This window comes from Lagopus muta, chromosome 23, assembly GCF_023343835.1.
Source record: "Lagopus muta isolate bLagMut1 chromosome 23, bLagMut1 primary, whole genome shotgun sequence".
Lineage (NCBI taxonomy): Eukaryota > Metazoa > Chordata > Aves > Galliformes > Phasianidae > Lagopus > Lagopus muta.
In genome coordinates, this window is record NC_064455.1 from 4,209,703 (window position 1) to 4,231,831 (window position 22,129).

At 52.4% G+C, this 22,129-nt stretch overlaps 1 protein-coding gene across 1 annotated transcript in view; it reads left to right on the forward strand.

Annotated features, from left to right (window-relative positions):
• Window positions 1–22,129, forward strand: part of GRIK3 (glutamate ionotropic receptor kainate type subunit 3) — a 69,824-nt gene that overhangs the window by 44,215 nt on the left and 3,480 nt on the right. The window contains exons 7-13 of the mRNA XM_048968874.1: window positions 1,456–1,599; window positions 2,882–2,989; window positions 5,886–5,999; window positions 8,599–8,802; window positions 13,607–13,830; window positions 17,641–17,759; window positions 19,711–19,928. Of these exons, the coding sequence (XP_048824831.1) occupies window positions 1,456–1,599; window positions 2,882–2,989; window positions 5,886–5,999; window positions 8,599–8,802; window positions 13,607–13,830; window positions 17,641–17,759; window positions 19,711–19,928 (1,131 nt within the window). The remainder of the gene's footprint in view (window positions 1–1,455; window positions 1,600–2,881; window positions 2,990–5,885; window positions 6,000–8,598; window positions 8,803–13,606; window positions 13,831–17,640; window positions 17,760–19,710; window positions 19,929–22,129) is intronic.

Below are 22,129 nucleotides of genomic sequence, written 5' to 3' on the forward strand. Positions count from 1 at the left end.
TGTGATGGTGTGGTGTGTGGTGGTATGGGGTGTGGTGGTGCAGGGTGTGATGGTACAAAGCATGGTGATGGTACAAAGCATGGTGATGGTACAAGATACGATGATGGTACAAGGTGTGATGATGGTACAGAGCATGACGACAGCACAAGGCATTCAAATCCAAAGCTTTCACTACTGCCAAAGACAGAGCACAATGGGGTTTGTCACCCCAAGAAGCCTCCAGAAGGAGCAGAGCACATGACTGGACTGGGTCAGGCAGTTTGCTGAGATTGATGCAGGGAAGAAGAGCCACAGCTATGCCCAGAGACAGCTTCTGCCACAGCTTTGATGACTCCTTTTAGGGCCTGATGGCAGCTCTGCTCCACCGAGTTACGGCTCGGAAGGTGCAGCACCTGCTCACCCATCTGTCTTCCCTGCAAGTTTGTCTCTGGCCCTGTAACTGTTGACTGGCTGCCTCCTGATCCTTCCCACAGGTAGCACAGCTCCCAGACTTTCACCTTGAGAAGGCTCCTCGTATCCCTCTATTCTGCTTTATTTTCCTTTGGAAGACAGTCTCATCACTCTTCTTCTTTTACTCTTCTACAGCGCTGCATGCAGGGGTGCAGGAGGGTCTCAGCACTACACTAATTCCCCATGAAACTGCCTGGCCACGTCCTCGTGCTCCTCTCCCAGCCCCAAACACACAAAGTCTGTCCCCACTGCTGTGCCAGGAGCCTGCAGGACACACACTGCCCACTCATCACGCTTGCGTGCTGCAGCCATGGGGACAGTGCCATGCTGGAGGATTTTCTCCATGGCCACGTCCTGTTGGATATTCCCCTTTGTTTGCTGTGCTACTTGTTTCATTGTGCTGCACACCGTTCTGCAGCTTTGGGAAGCTAGCAAACAATGTATTTTCCCCAGCAGGATTCATCACAGCAGGGTGTAAAATTAACCTGATGCCCTTGAGCACTTTGGAGGAGAGATGGGGCACCCTATGGTACCCAAAGCCATCACCTCACAGAAACAGAAAGTTCTCCCTGGTTCAAAAACTGAAATGCAGGCAGATGTTATGTAGCTGTGATGTGCTGGCTGGGTCATTTTGGAAAGTTCTCCATGCACAGGGACAAGCCACTTTGCTTTTCTGGTTCTTCTTTCCCTTTGTTCACGTGCGCATGGCTAAGATGTAAGGCTGCTTTACCCTTCTTAGACTAAGCAGACGAAATAAGAAAGCTCTGTTTCTATCTCCTGCATTTAGAATTAGCTTCTCCATTTGACAACACAGCAGCTAGAGCATCAGGAACAGCCCAGACAGACGCACACAGACAGATGACATTGTGCCAAGCTCTGATTTCAGGACAGAGCAGTGCTCTTTCAGCCTGAAGAACAGAAACCCGCTCTGCTGCATCTCTGCCCTGTATGCACGGGTGTCACCAGCACCCTGCAGAGCCACAAATGCTGTTCCCTTCCCTTTAGACAGACGCGGCCCTGCTGTATGATGCTGTGCACGTGGTGTCCGTGTGCTATCAGCGCGCCCCGCAGATGACGGTGAATTCCCTGCAGTGTCACCGGCACAAGGCCTGGCGCTTCGGCGGACGATTCATGAACTTCATCAAGGAGGTGAGAGCCTGATTTGCAGCTCTAATTGCTCAAAATGACGGCAAAGATTCTGCAGCAGGAGCAGTGAGGCGTACCTGCACATGTAACAGAGGGTTTCGTGCTTCCAGGGCTATGAAAACTCTCCCCAGGACCCCACGTGTTGCTCTGGCTGCAAAGAGTCCTTTGTAAGAACAAATGAAGGCAGGGGGATGGTGCAAACCTGCCAGTGTGGCTCTGTAGGAAAGTCACCTTTTTAACCCCTGGCCTTTGGGAACTTCTGGAGCAGTGACTTTTTGCGTAGGGAGTCAGGGAAGCAGCTGCAGCAAAGGACACATGCCCAGGGTTGGACCTAAAAGGTTGGGCACAGAGTCCCATAAGGTCCTTAAACACAAAGACAGAAGGACACTGCTGGTGTCAGGGTGCTGCAGCTTGCCCTCAAAGACAGCCCTGCACCCAGCCTGGGCAGCACAACCATGCAGCTGTGGGAGCAGTGAGAGGAATTGCTCCCATCACAGGCAGAGAATGAACCTCCTCTTAATCGGCTCTGAAGATTGTATCTCTTCTATCTCTGCCTCTCTCTCTCCCCTATTTCATGTTTTCTTCCCTTCTGTGGAAAGCTGCTCCAGCTGGCTGCCAAAAGACAGTGTAAATAATTTGTTTGGTTGGTTCCTTTTGCAAATTATCCTGAGCTCACACGCCAGTGCCCTCCTGTCGTTTCCCATTCTGGCACCAACACAGCACAGTGCAGAGATAAGTGTGCCTCTATTGCACCCCGAGCAGCACTGCCACACACTGTGAGCACGGCTGCAGCGATGGCCACGGTGCCACCTGCTGAGGTCACACTGCAGGAGTGCCAGCACTCCCACAGCTGCCCACTGCTCGGGACATTCAGGCTCCCATTCCCCTCGGGAGCATCAGCATCCTGCCAAAAGCAGCTCTTAATTTATGAGCCCAACCAGAGCTGTCCCAGAGCCGGGCTCCCCGCAGCCCAGCATTTATCAGCACCGCAAGGATAAATGCAGCCCACAAGGATGCCATGATGAATGCAGGAGTTTTTTACTGAGTCATCACAGCCCCAACAGCTGTCGGACACAAAAGGTGCAAACAAAACCAGCACAGGGACTGCAGAGCGCTCTGAACGTCTCCATCTGCAGAACACGGCGATGGAGGTGGTCATTAATTAATCATGTTCTTTGGGGAGAAAGAACCAGGAGTGGGACTAATTAAAAGATAGTAGAGCGGAGGGCAAGAAGCTTATTTACGATGCCAACTGACAGCCCTGTGTTTTTCCTCTCCCCTCCAGGCCCAGTGGGAAGGACTCACCGGACGCATCGTCTTTAACAAGAGCAGCGGTCTGCGCACAGATTTTGACTTGGACATCATCAGCCTGAAAGAAGACGGCCTTGAAAAGGTAGGCAGTGTCTGTCCTGCCCCAGCACAGCTCTGACGCGGAGGAGACGAATGGTGGTTGCGTTGCTTCCCTGTTTTCTGGGTTTTATATAAAAAGGATATTTATTCTGCAAGATTTCTCTGATTCCTCTCCACGCCTTTGCTGTGACTCACGGCCCCAGAGCAGCGCATGGAGGATTACAGATCCCAGCTGCAGGAGTGCTTGTGGCACTTCTTGGGGACACAGCAAAGCGTGGAGCAGAAGGAATGCTCAGATCAGCCATTAACCTCTGCTCGCCCAGCCTAAGGGGGGATAAAACCCATCCCACCCAGCTCCTTGCTTGGTTTGCTCACAGAACAGCAAACAGCTTCTTGAAAGCATCATCTTGGTGTGATTTCCACAAGGAAAATTGCTTGGAAATGGCACTGACTTATTACAGGCTGGGTTCTGGAGGATGCGCTGCGTAGTTTAATTTACCTCTGTGTTATTTAAGGGATGATAAAGAAAAAGCAAAGCGTGTTTTCTAGCTGTCCCAGCAGCCTCAGCCTCTTGTATTGCTGCAGGTCTCAGGGGCACAGACACCATGCTGGTCACTGAGTGGTCACTGGGATTTCATTCCCTTTTCTCCAATTACTTTTCAAAAGAAAAGCACCAAAGCCTCTAACAAAGCAGTCTCAAGGTGAGGTCTGTTTGTTTAAGGTAAAACAGAGAAGCCTGAGGCTGCCTCATGGCCACCAATGACCCCCACCAGACTCCAAACCCACACACAAAGACACCGAGGGCTCCCAGAGCCCTTTGCAGAGTGATGCTGAGTGCTGGCCCTACTAAGGGCTGTGCTGCAGTTTTGCAAGCTCCAGGGCAGCCATTCATCCCCTCTCTGGAGCCATCTGCTTTCAGACACACACAAGGTGATGGGCTGGCAGCAGTGACAAGGCACTGAGCCCTGTGCCCATGGGCATGGACAGGGGATGGATCCCACAGGGACACCAGCTGGGAGCAGTCAGGAGCAGCCTGCAATCCGCCGAGGGGAGCAGATGCCTCCTCAAGTTGGGGTTGGGGATCAATTGCAGTGCTCACAGAGTGTTTCCATCCCAGCTCCCAGCTCCTATCCCATCCCATCCCATCCCAGCTCCCAGCTCCCAGCTCCCAGCTCCCAGCTCCCAGCTCCCAGCTCCCAGCTCCTATCCCATCCCATCCCAGCTCCCAGCTCCCAGCTCCCAGCTCCTATCCCATCCCATCCCAGCTCCCAGCTCCCTTCTCTCCAGCAGAAGCTGTCGTCACACTTTCACAACACCATAGCAGCTCTGTGCTTGCAGCAACAAATCTCCAGGTCAGCAGAGCCCTCCCCTAGCAATGCTTTTGTTGGTGCCAAGCACAGAATAAAGAAAACATTATTTCAGATAAACCCTGTGACCCCCATCCCCATTTGCTCAGAGCCCATCTCACACAAACTGAGCACACACTGATCTTTGTACCCCGACTGCTTCTTTTTCCCCCCTAGAGTCTGAACAAAAAAAGAAGCAGCACCACCCAAAACAGAGCTTTCTGGAGTGCTGGAGTAGCAGAGAGATGTGCGAGGCACTGCACAGTGCATCTCCACGTTGCACATCTGTCTGCCATGCGCTCCATAGGACCGCGTTGTTATCAGTGCTGTGTGCCTCACAGCTCCATGCATATTGCGTGCAACTTTTGTCTGCAGCAATCCTGACATCTCACAGCTCACCACCTCATTGTCTGAAAGCTTCCTGTGGGCTCAGGAGGGGCTCTGGAGTATCGATGTCAAATCTCCGCCGACGCCGCGCTGCTGTCAATGGTTAATCTGAAATAACAGAATGCTGAACAGCAAACAAATCCTGCTCGGGTTCTGCATTATGTAGAGCAGCTTATGTCTGTTGAGCTTTAGGATTGCACTCCTGATCCCGATACCTCCTGGATGTTCCAGGGATTACCAGAGCATTAACTAAACCTAATTACAAGTGCTTTGACTATCTGAGCCGCACAGCTCTCTTAAGGCACTTGTTTTCTTTTTCCTTTTCTTTCTGTCATTTTGTTAAATTCATTACTTCAGCCTTAAATTCCATGGATTTCCTTTTCCTGAAGAAGCCTCATCCCACAGAGCTTTGAGTAGAGGAGGCTCATTCAGACCCCCTATTAGCATCATTAGCAATGCAGACCTTTGCATTGCAGCTGCTGGGACAGAAGGGAGACGGAGGGCAGAGTTTCACCTGAAACACTCAGATCCTTTCACAGCGCTCATGGAAAGTCTTCTGGAGTTTATGAGGTTTCTGTTCAGGCAGCATCACCCATTACAAAGCCTGCTGACCCCACACCGCGCCGTCACGCTCCTCCAGCCTCCGGTGCTGCACGGTCTGGGTTAACAGGCTTAGAGCTGCCCAGCCAGCTTCTCTAAATAGAGACATGTTTTGCTATTTCTGGGTCAATAGACACCTTCAAAGCCTAACGACTTATTGAAATTGACAGCTGGAGAAAAGCAGAGCACCTGGAAGAGCCAGGGGGGTGGAGGAGATGTGGTGCTCCCTGCTGCTCCTGGCACCTTCCTGGGAGGGCTCCGCTCAGGGAATTAAAACCAAATTTGGGTATATTTTTGCTCCCTTTGATTCTGCTCTGCTTTGGCCCAAAGCTGACAGCCAGTGTGCTCTGACCACCCACCCCACGCAGTGCAGCTGTAAATGGTGCACTCAGCTCCAAACCCTGCTGCCTTCCCCCAGCTTTGCCCCACGCAGCACACAACCCATTGCACAGCACAGCAGTGACCCATGTTGAATGACGATTGCAGATTTCGGTTGGGTGAGACAAGCTGATGTCAGCTTTGCTTCCAAAAGAAAGCAACTTCCATTTCATGGGAACAGTGCTGGTGTTCCAGCAGCTCACCTCCTGTCTGCTCGCTTCCTTTCAGGTGGGTACATGGAACCCCTCCAATGGTCTGAACATCACCGAGATCTCCAAGGGACGAGGGCCCAACGTCACGGACTCACTGAGCAACAGATCTCTGATTGTCACCACTGTGCTGGTAAGAAGCTGCAACTCTTCCCCCTCTCTGCCCTGAGCTCAGCACACCCTCTGCCCCCCACGTGTGCCCTTGTGGAGTCAGGACACCCCCTGGGGACCCCCACGGCTGCCAAGTGCCCCCATCAGGGATGCTGTGTTCTGCACAGTGATGCCAGGAACAGCCCCAGACCCAGGCTGAGCTGTGACAATCGCGTTTCTTTCCCTCTCCTAAGCACATCTTTGATAAGCCAGCTCTGAGTAATGCCATTACCCAGCAAAGCACGGCTGCTTAGCAGGCCCCTCTGCTGCCAGCTGTCACGCTGCATTTTGTCCGCACGTTGGCTATTGGATTTGATGGCAGGCATCAGATCAGAATGAATTTTTATTTTCTATCTAATGAGTTATGACGAGTGGCTTTGGTTTGGATACGGCCGTACCACACAGTGCAGGTTCGTGGAGTTAGCACCACGAAGGAACAAGGAGCATCTACCCCAGACAGTCTGCTCACAGCCACATGGTCCTCTTATTTTTGGGGAGGGAGGGTGGAGAGCTGCTATTGGGGGGATCTCTGAGGCTGACAGCTTTAGGCTGTGCAATCCATGAAACCGAGGGCTGTGTGTGGAGCAGTGGCAGTGGGTGCAGCCACAGCTCCCCAGCAGATACAGGTAAACAACAGCCAGATCAGGAGCTATGGCACAAGTGCAAGTGAAGTGATAAAGCAAAAGGAAGGGGGAAGAGAGGGGAAGGAGGATGCGTGGGGGACACTGGGAGGTGCAGGAGCCTGCAAAGGTGAGGTGAGGCCATGGGACTGCAGGAAGGGCAGGGGTAGATAGAGCTGAGAGCTGGGCTGAAGCTGGGGAAGGCATCTGCTGGGCTCAGGATGCACTGCAGGGCCTGGAAACGTCCACTTGGGGTGACCCTCCAAAACCAGGATGCAATGCAAAGCAAAGGGGACCTGTGAGCCATCTGCCTCTGATATCCTTCTCTCGGGCAGTGCTTTCATCCCATGCTCTGCAAGGATGTACAGGCTGCAAAACATGCAGACAGCACCAGTTCCTATGAACTGCACTGCGCCAGGGGCTGCGCACGGGGTTGGGGGCACCCTGCAGCCCACAGGGAATGCACTCAGCCCCAGTCTGCAGCCACTGCGCCCTCACAGACCGGGCTCTAAAAACCCACATCCCTAAACTGTTTGTGCATTTGCACTCTGCCTTTGTCCTGCTGTGCCGGAAAGCCAGAGGAGGAGCCTCAGAAGGGGAAGCACGAAAGGTTATTTTTTCCCCTTTTTGTTCATATCGCAGCAACTTGTTGGAAGAGAAATATTACCCCAGCAGCCAGCACCGCTCTCCCCAAGCAATATGGGAACTGTGAAGTTATGAAATTGAGGGCACCTTCACTGAGAAATCGATTAGCAAACCGAGAGAGCTTGTGAATTGGATGTCTGGCCATTTTCAGTAATAAATTGTGAAATAGTCCGTGAATAAGTGGTTCACAGAGTTCAGAATTACCCCCTAGGAAATGTTTGAGACCTGCAGATGCATTACTGAAGCGGGCGCCGTGCTAATGTTCGGCGCTTCGGCTGTTAAATATGTATGTAATCCCTACAGCGCTTCCCAAAATTAATAGTGCTTTACAGCTGCTCTGGAGCTGCCGTATTTATATCCAGACCCATTGATTGGGCCGATCCACAAACAAAGCACTAATTCTAGAGATAAAAAAGAAAGCCAGGGAGGAGGTGTGGGGGGGGCAAGGCGTAACAGAGCTGCGTGCCAAACTCAGCCCCGTCACAGCGGTGCTCCTGCATCGCTCTGTGCTTCTGCAAAGGCTGCTCTGTGCTGCAGGCAGACACCAGCCCCAGCCCTGCTCCCCAGCACGGTGCCGGAGCCCAGCCCCGTCGGCAAGGACACCAGCCTTGTGTGCAGTCCTCACTGTGGCCATCTATCAGCTGCTGCTACCTCTGCCTGCCTCCCAGCTCCTGCCCGCTGCTTCTCAGCCTTTGCCATTCCCATCTGTCGTCCCCTCCGTGTTTCCCCCCTCGGGCTGCCCTTGTGCCCCCCGTTCCCTGCCCTTGGTGGCTGCCCATGCCTGATGCCATCCCAAGCCGTGCCGCTCGCTGCACCCACACCTGCTACCCGTTGCCCCATGGGCATGGAGCACTTCTCTACTTGGAGCTGCTGCCCCAACCTCCCCACTCCCCAGAGCAGAGCCCTGCATCCCATAGGGAGCGCTTCAAAACGGAACAGAACCAAACTGGGGGATCATTGGGCTGCAGCAGCCATGCACAGAGCCTGCTGGGCTCAGCCCCAGACCCACAGCATGGTGGGCACCCGACCGTGCAGGACTGGCGCTCCTATTCATCCCCCTGACCTTGCACTGCCCCTCAGCACTTCATTTCAGAGCATGAAATGGATATTTTTGTCCCTGAAATCCCACCAAATGGAAAACAGTTGGCCGCTCAGAAGAGACAAAATTAAATTTTGTGGGGTAAACAAGGTTGCTAATTAGCTGCTGCGCTGTGCAAAGTTAATTTACTCCCAGCGTGTCCCCGTGCCAGCACAGCCTGGCGAGCTGACCCTGGAGCCAGGCTGAGCCATAATGGGGTCTGTGCTGTCCGTGCCCAGGAGGAACCCTTCGTCATGTTCCGCAAATCTGACACGGCCCTGTTTGGGAACGACCGCTTCGAGGGGTACTGCATCGACCTGCTGAAGGAGCTGGCTGTCATCCTGGGCTTCACCTACGAGATCCGCCTGGTGGAGGACGGCAAGTACGGAGCACAGGACGACAAGGGTCAGTGGAACGGGATGATCAAGGAGCTCATCGACCACGTGAGTGGGGCACGGGGCTGCGGTGGGGCTGGGGCACAGCGTGGCCAAATCTGGGTGGCAGAGCCAGAGGGCATGGGCAAAGTATGGGGCACAGCTCTCTCTCCCCATATCTGCATTTTTAATAAGGCAGTTTACAGAAGCCCACTGACGCCAATGCAACTCCAGGGGCAACCCTGCTCTTGCAGCTGCCAAAAGGTCACCTAGCCTGAAGCCAGGACACACAGCCAGCAGATGCTGAGCTCCCAGTTGGGTTCTGCCTCCAGCACACCCCATGCCCCCCTCAGGGCCACTCAGGGCTGTGGCGTTTGTACAAAGTTCTCCTTCCTGGAGAAGGTCTCTGGAAGAAGAGATAGGACAGAGTTCACTCTGATCTCCATTTCCCAGGTGCTATAGAGCACATCTGTCCCTCCTTCAGCCCTGTCCCAATGGTGCAGCACTCGGACCCCCTCCCAGCCTCAGTGACACCTCCCAGATTCATTGGCTGCACTTGCAGAAAAGAGACAAAAATAATCTCTTGTACGTAGCAGCCGTGATGCTCTTCCAGGCCGTGTGAGAAGGATGCATTTGCTGGGTGAGTCACTTCGGTAAATGAGCTTTGCTGTGAGCAGATAACAGAGCATTGTCTCGCGGTGAGACGGCAGAGCTGGGGCTTAGAGATCTAGGTTGTGTTTCCAGATTTGTCTTGTCTGCCTTAAATGACATTGGACAAGTTGCTTCTGTGCAGTACTTGCTCCATCTGTAAAATGCAGATGATAATGATTATGTCCCTTAGAGGGACACGGTGATGCTCCGTCAGTTTGAGAAGCACACGGCAGTCCTTAGATGGCTCATCCTGGAGAGGCAGGAGGATGGCAAGGGCGCACGAGGACAGCCCTGGGGACCAGGACACGTTGCCTCACAGGGGAATGTGCCACAGGCTGTGCAAATCTGCCTCTGTATTTCTGCTTCCAGACAGGTTCGTGCAGACTTTAGATTGAAGGGTCTCTTACACAACAGCCCTGGCTATTGTGTGCCCTGAGCAATGTGTGTGACATGGATGTGTGACACAGGCTGTGTCCCCTGGTAGCGTGCCAGATCACAGCATCCCACAGTGCTGAGCAGGTCCCCGCTCTCAGCACAGCATCCCTGCTGCAGGCTGCTGGGGAAAAGCTCTGAACAGGAGATGAGATATGGGGAACAACAGCCGCGCTGTCACTTAGTCTGACCCATGTCACTTCCAATGTCCTGCAAGACATTGCAGGGCTCTCAGGGGCTTTTCTGATCTTCCCAAGACTGGAAGCGACAAGCTGAGAAGATACGGGGAACAACCTCATTAAGTCATGCCCTGAATTCACGGTCAGTCTGCACCAAAGCATTTCTTGGCCTCTTAATAAAACAGTACATTAACATTCAGCAACAGCAAAGGGCCAAACCTCTCTTCTTGCAGGTTTCCTTGCAAGCAAGCATCAGGCTTGCACTCTGACAGGTATGGCTGAGTGCACACCGGGCAGTGATTTACAACCACTGCCCAGACCCTGTCTGAAGCCATTCTGTCCCTTATCTACACGTCATTGCTTTTTACAGCAGTGTTTATGTAAAGCATTAAAAAATGAAACTGCAACCAGATGCGGCCCTTGCTTAGCAGCAGAGCTCCTTCCTACCATGCAAGGAGAGGAACAGCACCTGATCTGTGCTCAGGAGAGTTTGAACCCGTGTCATAACTCTTATGAAAAGTGCTGGAGATGGCATTCAGACACAGTGATGGGAACAGCGCTGCCCTCACTGCAAGACTGACATCAGGGCTGACCGTCCTCTGCCATCTCCATCTCACCTGCGCAAAGCAGGGGGGTCTTTGGGAAGTCTCAGCACATAGGCAGGGGTAGCTCCCACCCCACGGGCCCTTCTGCTGGTGCTGTGAGATGCCCAGGCAGTGGGGCTGCTTAGGAGGTGTGACGAATGAGTTTTGGGGTGTGGTGGTGCTCAGCTCATAGCAGTGCACAGTGCACAGAGGATGGGCTGTTTGCACAGCTTGCTGCACTGCTGCCTTTGGAGTCGCGCATCCTTCTGCTGTCCCTTCTGATCCAGACATGCCTGCCCATAGGCAGCGATGCCTTGGGCAATCCGCCTTTGTGCAATTGCTTTGTTTCACTCTGGCCTTAAGCATAAACAGGAAGAGCAACAGCAGTCAGAGTCGCTCACAGCCTGACCCCATTTTTGCCCCCAGGAGCAGATAAGCCCCAAGCAAGCAACTCTCTGCCCTGCGCCCGCCTGCTGCTCACCCTGCACAGCATCACCCACCCTGCCCTGCATCCATAGGCAGTGAGCAGCGAGCTGGCAATGGCACATCTCTGTCCTGCATCAGCACTGAGCTATTACTGCTGCTTATTCATAGGAATTATTATTGATACAAGCAGAGCTGCGCTGCGCGCCGTGGCCCATCCATCCCGGTTCTAAATCGTAGCTGTCTGCCAACAGAACGGCTGCAAATCTTCTGTGTTGTTTGTGGGCAGAGCCACATAAAACCACAGCGTGAATTGTTCTGGACATTTTGCACAAACTCGTTCACAAATAAAACTTGTCTTCTGCTGAGACAGTACATATCAAATTTCCATTCAATCTGAAAACTTCTTGTGGGAATAAAAAAGGCGTGAAAAATAATAGGGTTTCTAATGGAAATCCCTGCCAATGGTAACTATAGAGAAGATGTAATGTCTATCCTTAGGGACGATTTATGACAGCTGATTTAACACTTTCACAATAAATGGGCATTTATTGACAGTACATTCTGGCAGAAATACATATTGCACCACATTGCCACGTTCCCATTAGCGCTGTGCACTGGTGGGTGTTTATCTCAAGTGCTGCAGAGAGGGGATTCATCTGGGAGCCACGGGGCCAGCAACAGGAAAACCAATTGCTGGCGGATGAGGCTCCTCTTGTTTCACTTCTTATTTATGCCCTGGAGGAACTCAGTGTCAGAAGATGGCAGTGAGCCCCAGCAGCGGGTTGCACCCCTCCTCTGTGCCCAGCACTGCTCATTGGGAGCATTCAGACTGATCAGACCGATGGAGCGGCTGATTGAAGCTCTCTGTGGTGTGGGGAGCAGCCCCAGCTCTGTGCTGCCTCCCCGCTCTTCCCTCCCTGGTGCATCCCTAAGAACTCGGTTGCTGTCACTGTGATCCCTGTGACACCCTGAGGTGTTCCTGTTCCCTCTCCGAGGATCTTCCCTAAAGAAAAGATTGGAAGAGCCTCAACCCTCCCCACTTCAGCCCAGCTCCCTGCTAGGGTTCCCTTCCAGCATTCCCAGCACAGCGGTGGGCAGAGCTGTGCCCAGCAGGACAGCTGCACCTGGGGATGCCCCGATAGGGGATGAACGTCTGGGTGCTGCCAGAAAGAGCCTGGATAATAACCCAGCAACGCATGCACTATTTACCTGTCTCTCAGGCAACGCACACCTAATTAGTTTATGTAAACACTGAGCTCAGATTGGCAAAATAAGCACCGAGGCAGCTTACTTTCTTGAATAAATATATGTCCTGGTGCTCTGCTCCAGGGGCTGCAGAGCTGTGGCCCAACACGGAGCAGAGCTGCAGATGGGACTGCACGGTCCATGGGAGCAGTGCAGAGATCTGCAGTGAGCTCAGTTCCCTGCACAGAGCACACAGTGGCACAGCACCAGGGCTGCCCTGTTCTGTGTTGAGAATGTTGGCTCCCTGGCCTCGGTTCAGAGCAGCACTTGAGGAGATCCGTAGCACTTGGAGGGGTGTGCAGGCTCCGAGAAGGCAGAAGCGTGTGCTTAAGTGGCTTTGCTGGATAAGGGCCTTTAAGCTGTTGGCACTCACCACAATTCCTCATTTCTAATAAATGCCATCTAACCGTGCAGAGCACAAAGCTGGGGATGGGAGAAAGAAGCATTCAGGGCCCAGTATGTGACACCCAGATCACGGTGGCACGGTGGCACCAATGGCAGCTGCACCCTTGGAGGGCTGATCCAGCTGATCCACAGCCTCTCCATCAGCAAAGCCTGAATCAGAGCCACCTCCAGAAAAATCTGCATTGAGAAAAAGGGCATCAAAGCACCCCGTCCTGCCCTGAAAGCTGTGGGCACAGCACAGCCCGGGCTGCTGCTTCCTTCTGTCTGTATGCGACACGTGCTGCTGAGGATGTGGGGCTGCCATCAGATCATGGGAGCTGCTGAAATGACACAGTAAAATTTTATTACTGTGCTAAAAGCGTTTTGATCCTCGGGCATCCATGCAGATTTTTCTCTTTTCGTTTTCTGTGGCAAAGCACAAGCTCCTGGCCAGCTTTCTGCTTGCTCCATCATTCTGACAGTTCTGGCTTGCAGGATCTCACGCAGGTGGCTGCTGGCCCTGGCCGCAGCACTGTTCATTTCCTCCCTCTCTCAGGAGTGAAATCCTTCACTATCTCCACCAGCTTCCCCTGCTCACATTGGGACACACACAGTGCTGGATTTGGAGCGCTCTGGTGAAGGCAGCAATGACAGAACCTCTGCACCATTGCAGCATGGGCTTTGCTGTGGCTCCCAAGCCACTCCAGCAGTGCAGGCTGAGCCTTTGGGGTCGGGTTATGATGCTGCCTTTCAGCAGACCAGAACAAGCTGAACCCAGGCTCCCCACAGCCCAGCACAGCTGAAATCCAGGCTCTGTGCCTGGGGCTCCACTGCCCTGCATCCCAGGAGCAAAGCAGGCAGCAAACACAGCTCCATGTGCTGGGGAGCAGGGCTGGAAGGATGAGGATGCTCACTGTCTAATGGCTTCTTTCTCTCTCTCTCCCTTTGTGTCTCTCCCCGTGCCGTGCACAGAAAGCTGACCTGGCTGTTGCTCCTCTCACCATCACCCACGTACGGGAAAAAGCGATAGACTTCTCCAAGCCCTTTATGACCCTGGGGGTCAGCATTCTGTACCGGAAGCCCAACGGGACCAACCCCAGTGTGTTTTCCTTCCTCAACCCTTTGTCTCCTGATATTTGGATGTACATTCTCCTCGCCTACCTGGGGGTCAGCTGCGTGCTCTTTGTCATAGCCAGGTAAGGGGATGCTCACAGGGCCCCGCTGCTCCCCACAGCCCGCAGAGCTCTGCAGGGATCCGACTGCACCACAGGAGCCACGATGTTAATCCTGTTTCATTAATGAGATTACCCCTGGCCCATGACCCGTTGCTCCACTCCACTCCTGCCCTTCCCACAGAGGGAGATCCCAGCATCAGCTGCAGCACAGGGTCTTAGGGCATCCGTGGCTTTGCAGAATGCAGATGGCTTTGTGCTCAGCTGTGGCACTGCTCTGTGTTAAACCAAAACAGGCCCAACTTTTACCTTCCCTGTAGTGACCCAACTCTGTGCATTCCAATCAGTGCCTCCCCTCCTGCACAGCCCACTTCCAGCAAGGGCACAGCCAGCCCCACAGCCTTCCCAATGGCAAAAGAACGGAGAGCGCATTGCTACGGACCCGACAATGTGTCTGTTTACAGAAATTAATATGCATCTAATTAACATGTTTAAAACCTCTATATTTAAAAGCAGCAGAATTTGCATACATTTGCATGTGTTATTAATTTCACAGCGTCTTTGATGAGATTCACAGTCCAGGGCTCCTCTGAGTATGTGATGCCACCTCCTCAAAGCAGAACAAAGCCTTTGCTTGCTCTTGGCCATATCCCTGGCCATGCACACTCCCTAGGTGCTCAGATATGTGGGGTGAGGCCCAGAGAAGCCTGCTGCACACCTCTAGCCATGCAGCAGTGCTTCAGGAGCCCCTGCTGCCCCCCAGGGCTGTGCCTCCCCACAGCACAATGTAGGAGGCAGCCCCTGCCTCAGCCCCTGCCATCCATCAGGCAGTCAGAGCAGAGATTAAACATGAAACTGCAGTAACTAGAACCGATTAACCCTCGTGTTCCAACAAATCTGCAATTTTCAACCTCCCTCAGGTCCTTGGAGGCTTTTAGAGATGATTTCCTAAGTTTGCTGTGTAATATCCTAATTACACATCACAGCAGTTGTCAGAGGAATCCCTGCCTGGCAGACAGCACCAGCACTCCCCAGCCCACCTTGGGGGGCAAAGCTTCTCCACCCCTGACCCCCCACTGCAGGGGCCTCACGTCCCCTGACGGCACCAAAGGTCCCCAAGGGCTGCAGGCTGTAAGGGAAGCATTCTCCCTCCCTGTCCTTGCAATGCACCTCTGCCGTGTGGCAGAGCCCTGGGCCAGGGCAGAAGGCACTGAGCCCCCAGTGCTGATGCTCTCAGCAGGCAGGTGCTCACCCGGGTACAGAGAACCCTGGTAATTACAGGAAGGAGAAATACTGCGATGATTAATGGAATTTCTTCACTTTATGTCTCTGTCAGCCATGCAGAGCACAGCTAGATGGACTCTGCTGCTGTAACGTCTTTGGCTCGAACGCCATCAATTATAGGGATGCTCGCACAGCTTGGAATTAGAATTCAAATACAGTTTTAACTGTTATGAGTTTATTTCTCCCTACTCATCTGAGTACCAAACCCAGCTCAGAGGACTCAGATTCTTCTTCCAAAGCGTGTCTGTTGTGCACTCGGCAGCCACACAAGGCACTGCAGTACAGGACAGTGCTGGCAGCCCCTGACCCCCACAGCCCCCACTGTGTTGGGACCCAGCACTGCTCAGCCCCACTGCACAGCACTGTGTGGGCTACACAGGGGCTGAAACACAGCCCTACAAACAGGTTCTTCTCCATTAGTACTGTTCCTGATGCTCCTTCTGCCTTCAGACTCTTTTAAGAACATCAAGCATTTCACATAACTAAGGTTCTGCAGGAACGACAGAGAGTTAAGAGCTTTCATGGGGGAAATATGGGATGTATTTATCACACTCAGAAGCAACACAGCCAATATCTGCTTTTGACCCTGGCCAGGCCTTTCAGATTCCATCCTCCGGAGAAAAAAAAACTCAGCATCACAAAGCCTGAACTCAGAGCTGTGAGCTCCAAACCAGGCACCAGGGTCATGTGCTGCTGTTACAGCCATAGGTCAGTGCTGCTCGCAGCCAACCCAGGGGCTGCTCAGAGGCAGGGAACGATGGACGTGATCCTCTCCCCCTTTAATCAGCCTTTCTGCTCCCAGTGCTGAAGAACCACAATGCCAACAGCTCTGTGGCATCTCCTGTGAGGGGACACAATGTGAGGTCACAGCCACCACCCATCACTTCTAGCACAGCAGGGTGGGGATCAACACTCATCTTAATTGCAATCAAGACTGGGTGATTCATGGGAGATTTCTCTGGAGATGCAATTTAGACTCAGAAGCATTTCGTGTTAGATCTCACCTTTAACTAAGCCTTCTTTGAAACGCTCCCCTGCCAAAAAGAGACAAGAAAGTAATCAGAGGTTTTGATGAAATATTTCTCAGCCCCTGTTCTGCACCTGAGGAAGAGGGATGCCGGCCCATGGCACATCCCAAGCAGCCCAGATTGCATCTGCATGAGGTCACCAAGCAGTGCTCACTGCTTCCTTCCTTACCCACCCCTTCTTTTAACAGTCCTGCTGCTTTTCAAGCACCGAAGGCAGTCGCTGCTTTGCAATTTTCTGAATATTTCCCTGTAATCTGAACAGCATCGGTAGGTTCTCACTCGGAGACCTTGAAGTTCTGCAGCGTGCCATCCTGCCAGGCTCATTTGATCTCAGCAATTCCTTTCTGTCTAACAGCCCACCACGGGCAGCCCGAGAAATTTTCCATCCAGCCCCAAACTCCACCTCTACCCCACAGCTGGGGCTCAGGCAGCATCGCTCACACAGCACACACTGACAGCAGGTTGAACAGATGAGGCAGAGCGCAGCTCAGCCCAATGTTTGCTTTTCCTCTCTGATTTTCTCACATTTCACCACTCAGAGGGAGGGGGGTGGTGGGGGCAGCTCCAAGGATCCCCTGCACAGCTCCATCCTGCACTATAGAGTTTGGGCTCTGTGAGAGGTGCATGCAGCAAGCAGAGGTTGGGGCAGCTCCTTGAATCGTGAGCTCTTTGTGCTGGGACAGAGCTGTTCTGTGCTCTGAGCACATCCCCCTCCATGCCTGTGGACACGAGAAGCAAAGCACCAAACCTCCAGCACATCCAACATGGGTTATGGGGGAACACTGCCCTGCGTGAGCTGCAGGCTGGACTCGGCCATGGGGTTGCTGCAAAGCTATAGGGATTTCAGAAGGAGATGATAATTAATGCCTGGTTCAAGAACAATTATGTCAATTATGGTTTTAATTTAATCTCTGCAACATCTGGGACTCTAAAATAATGTAAATATTTGTAAAATATAAAAAATGTAAGCTCTGTAAACTTCAGCATCCCTCCTACGGGGCATCCACCCCAGCTCCTGGCTAACAGAGGCAGATCCTATGGACTGCTCCTGGGCAGGATGTGTGCAGAGATGACTGAATTCCTTCTGTTTTGCCCGTGAATAGAGGGCTGTCCACGGAGATTCCCCCTGGAGAAGGAGTGCTCTCCTGTGTGCCCACAGTGAGCACTGACACACAGAATTGCTGCTTGTGGGGTTGTGAGGAGCTCCACTGGGTGCAATCCCACAGGCACGAGCAGAGTCCCCTGCACCAGAGCCGCCTGCAGGATCAGCGCTGCACCTCTGCTCAGAGGCACAGGATCCCAGCTGCTCCCACATCTGTCACATCCCATCTCTGCAGCAGTGTGGGACAGAGAGCCTCACAGCCACGCTGGTTACTGCCCAAAACCTGGCACTGAATTTGCCTTTTTCTTTTAAGGAGCTGCAAGGGCAAATGGAGCAGCAGCCCTGCACAGCACCGGGTGTGCATGGCCTGTATTCTGTGCCACATCCCAGCTCACGAGCTCCTGCTCTGCGTCCCCACAGGTTCAGCCCATACGAGTGGTACGACGCACATCCCTGCAACCCAGGCTCGGACATCGTGGAGAACAACTTCACCCTGTTCAACAGCTTCTGGTTCGGGATGGGCGCGCTGATGCAGCAAGGTACAGAGCTCCCTGCTGCTTCTCCCACACCGCGGCTTTTCAGACGTACGGCTTCATTTCTATGTGACAGGAACCAGATAGCATCGCTGTGTCTGTCAGATCCAAGCAGACACCACAAAGGGACACTGCCAGCCCCGGGGCACAGCTGTCAGGGGATGGGGAGTGGGGCTGCTCTGATCAGGCATAGCCCACAATGGGGTTCCTACATCCGTGTGCCCACAGAGCCCCCAGATTTCTTCTGGGTGAGAGCAGCACTGAGCATCTCAGCCTTTTTTTTCCCCCTTTTTTTGGGCACTGGCTCAAAGCCCATCCCATGAGCTCACCCTGCAGGGCACAGCCAGCTCACATGTGCCCTGCTAACAGTAATTACTCTTAATGACACGTGCAGGTGTTGGAAGGAGCAGCTCCAGAGCAGCTATTGGGAATCGCAGCGCGGGTTGTGCAGGGGCAGTGCCACACATAGCAGCAGCCCTCCAGCTCTGTTAGTTCAGCCATGCGTTTAAATATGTTATCTCAGATCTATTGCAGAAGACAGAGCTTTGTGCACTCTGATCTGTCCCTGTTTCCATCCCTGTGTGGTCATTCTGTGCACTGGGAAATGGCTGAGAGCCCTTTGAAGCACTGGGAAATGGCTGAGAGCCCTTTGGAGCACTCCCAGAGCTGCTGGTGTGGGTTACCAGCGTGGCAGGGAGCTTAGAAACGGGCACAGATAGGATTACAGCTGTATCTATGGATGCAACAGAGCAAAAAGAATGTATAGAGATGGAATGAATAGAGTAAATCCATTAGGAAGACAGCACGGAGCAAGCTTGTGAGCAGTGCTGAATGAGGAGCAAAATACAGCTGTGGTCTAATTGCAGAAAATCCAGGAATAGGAATCAGTGGAAAACATCAAACACCCTTCCCATTTTATTTATCCCACAGTGGTGGTGGCAGCCAGCGAGTGGCAGACCCATAGCACTGCCCCACAGCAGTGGGGCTCCTGCCCACACCTGCCCCCAATGGGCAGCAGCTGCGGATACATGAAAAGAGCTGCATTCTTTTCAACTCAATCCCACATCTAAGAAGAAAAACATTTCAAAGGTAGACTGATGTCACACTTCCCTGTGCATCAAAGGGCGAGGGATGGGATGGAGAGGAGAGGCGTCTTGAGAGCAACTGAAGCAAACTGGAAACCCAATGCTTTGCTTCCCAGCGCCTCTTTGCTGCGCTCAGGCAGGAGAAAAGCTGCACTCCACACCAGGCTTTGATGCCGCTGCACAAAATTGCTCTGCAAAGCCAAAATTGCTCTTTGTTGCAAATTCCAGGTTGGTTGTATCCTCCAAATGCAGCTGTTTCAAACCCAGAGCTCTTTCCTGGCTCTAAAAGGTGTCTTGGGTGATTACAAAAATAGCACAGCCCATTTAGTCCTTCATGTTTGCTCAGTAAAAGTCATTCCAGTCCTGTTACGCCTTTCATGAAGCAGCATCTCCAGCTCCCCTACTTCTAACCACCATTCAAAGCACCGGACCCTGATAGTTCCTTCCTCTCAATGTTTGATTTCTCTTTTTAAACCTTGTGTATTTGAACGCACTCCCTGGAGTGAGAGCTTTGAAAAGTGATCCGTATAAAAGCAAAGCACTCTTTAAATGGCAGAACAAAACACTCATCAAAGTTCATCAGTGCCTTGCTATTCAAATCTCATAAAAGCTGCCTCGTTAATTACTTCGGTTTGAACGTTTCCTGTAAATTGTGCACTGTACCCAAGGTCAGCAAGAAAGGGACAGAGGGACCCACTGATCTCCTCGCATGCATCTGGATGACGTGCCTCAGAAGCAGCTGGCTTTAATTGCGTAGCTGTTACAGTTTGACAGTGGAACCCAATCCTTGTTGTATATGTACGTATACACGTGGATGATGGATATAAAACAGGTCCCTTCTCTGGTCCCATCCCCCCCTCCACCTCCCCCAGGCTCTGAGCTGATGCCCAAGGCTCTCTCCACGCGGATCATCGGTGGCATCTGGTGGTTCTTCACCCTCATCATCATCTCGTCCTACACGGCCAACCTCGCCGCCTTCCTGACAGTGGAGAGGATGGAATCCCCCATTGACTCAGCAGACGACCTGGCAAAGCAAACCAAAATCGAGTATGGGGCTGTGAAGGACGGCGCAACCATGACCTTCTTCAAGGTGAGACCCGGCTCGGGATGCTGCCCCCCTCTCCAGCAGGTTGTTCCTGCCTGCCATCTTCATTAAGACATTAACCCTGTCGCTTTAGCTTACCTAGATTCACATCATGGCTAAATCCTTCTCTCCCAGTTGCTAATTGAAGTTGCAATTATAAAATTGCAGCAATGGGGGCTGTACCCAGCACAGGCTTAGATGATCCAACCTACAGCAAAGATGCTCCTTACACTAAAGCCTACAGAAAACTCCTTCATTCCCTAAGAATCCCCATTTCCACACTTCCCCCACTGTTATTCCTCCATCCTGGGTCACACTGCTCTGTGTGCAGCCAAAATGCCCCTCCTGCCCCATGGTGCCCCTGCTCACGTTACCTCCTGAAGCCCCATGCATGGCAATGCCACCAAGGCTTCAGAATCAAATCACGTTTATTTCTGATGCTTAAAACATGATTTCAGAAGTCAACACTGCAGGGAGGGTGCCAAGAGCATTCATATTTCACTGCTGCCTCAAAAATGGAAAGAAACCCAGAGACTTAAAAAGACCTTTGGAACCGCAGCTGGCCTTTAAAAACACACTTTTAGAAAAGAGCAAGAGAATAAAGGAATCGAAATGAGGGGTGATTAACCTGAGCAATGAGCATCCCAGCTTGGAGAGGAATTTAAATTTAATGGTGACCTTAAAAAGCTGTCTTGCAAGAAAAGGCCACGGCAGAACACAGAGGCATGCTTTATTCTCAGTGCCAAGTGCACGAGGGGATCCTTGCACACCACCACGTGTGCCTTGCACTACTGATATTCAGCTTACATACAGTGCTTGTGTTGCATATGCAAAGGTTTTCCTGGGCAGTATGCATTCAATACTCCCCCTGAAATCATGGAAGCAGGGTTCTGTCTCCTTGCAAATGCTCAGTCTGTGTGTGGTGGGGGTCTTTTAGGGCCTCTGATGGTCAGCAGTAGGATTCCTCACCATGGCTGCTGGCTGAACCTGGAGCAGCACAGTGCTGCCTCCTGAAGGAGCAGCCATTGGGAGACGCAGCCTTTTACTGGGGCGTTTTAACTACTCCTTCCAATAAGAGTTTTATATGGAAATAAAAGGAAGCTATCTTTTTCTTAAACCAAGGACACAGCATCTTTATAGCTTCCTATCATTATGCATCAGAATCGTTCTCCGGGCTTCTAATGGGCACTTGGCACAGCTCAGTGCTGCAGCACGTTTCCCTTTCCCTGCGTTGTGCCGTTGCTGTTTGGAGACGAATGCCAGCACTGCCCTCTGACACACGGGCACAGCACAGGGGATGCTGCACCCACTCAGCCCTCATGCATGGGCTGTTTGCTGCCCACCCTGAGACCCCCACAGCCCCCCATAGACCGCAGCACTGAGAGCTTCCCGACTGCATCAGCAGACTGCGACTTCATGAGAGGAACCTTGGAGCAGCTATTTATTTCCCGGCGATGCAGATTGAGTTACAGGAGTAAACAGATCAATTAATTTGGGAGCAGCATCTCGCTTTCATTGCGGATCATGCCAGGAATCCTTCATATCGTGCAGGAGATGCTGTCTCGCTCTGAACAAACGTGGGGCTTAATGTGAGGGTGTGTGGATGTGTGTACACATACATTCACTTGTACAGAAATGTTAAATCCTCCAGAGTAAGTATCTTCAGTTGGGGAAAATCAATTTATTTTTTCATACAGGCTGGAATTGAAAATCGTCAGCCTGAAAGTTACTTTCTTGCCAATTTCACTGATAAAAAAGCATATATGTCTTGGCAAGATGCCTCATATTGCCTCCTCTAAACTATTCCATTAATTTATTTGGGTGACTGCTCTTGAAGCATTGGTTATTAAAGGCAGCTCCTGAGCTGTGACTCTAAAGAATGAGCTCAGAGGCATTGAGTTCCTGCACTCCCTGCACACAGTGGGGCTGCTGGCCACTTCTGCATGCCCCTCACTCAGCTCCAGGGCAGGGGCTGCTTGCCACCATAGCATACCTTGGGCTGGAAAGGACCCCAAGGGTCAGCAAGTTGCATCCAACCTGGTCTTGAACACCTCCAGGTGCTCTATTCACATCCCACAACGTGTACACGACGTATGTACTCACCGAGTATCCATTTACTGCTAACGAATTACTGTGCATAACGAGGACGGGTTTGCTTATGGCAGTGGTGTGCTCCCAGGGGACATCACCCACATCCCATAGACGAA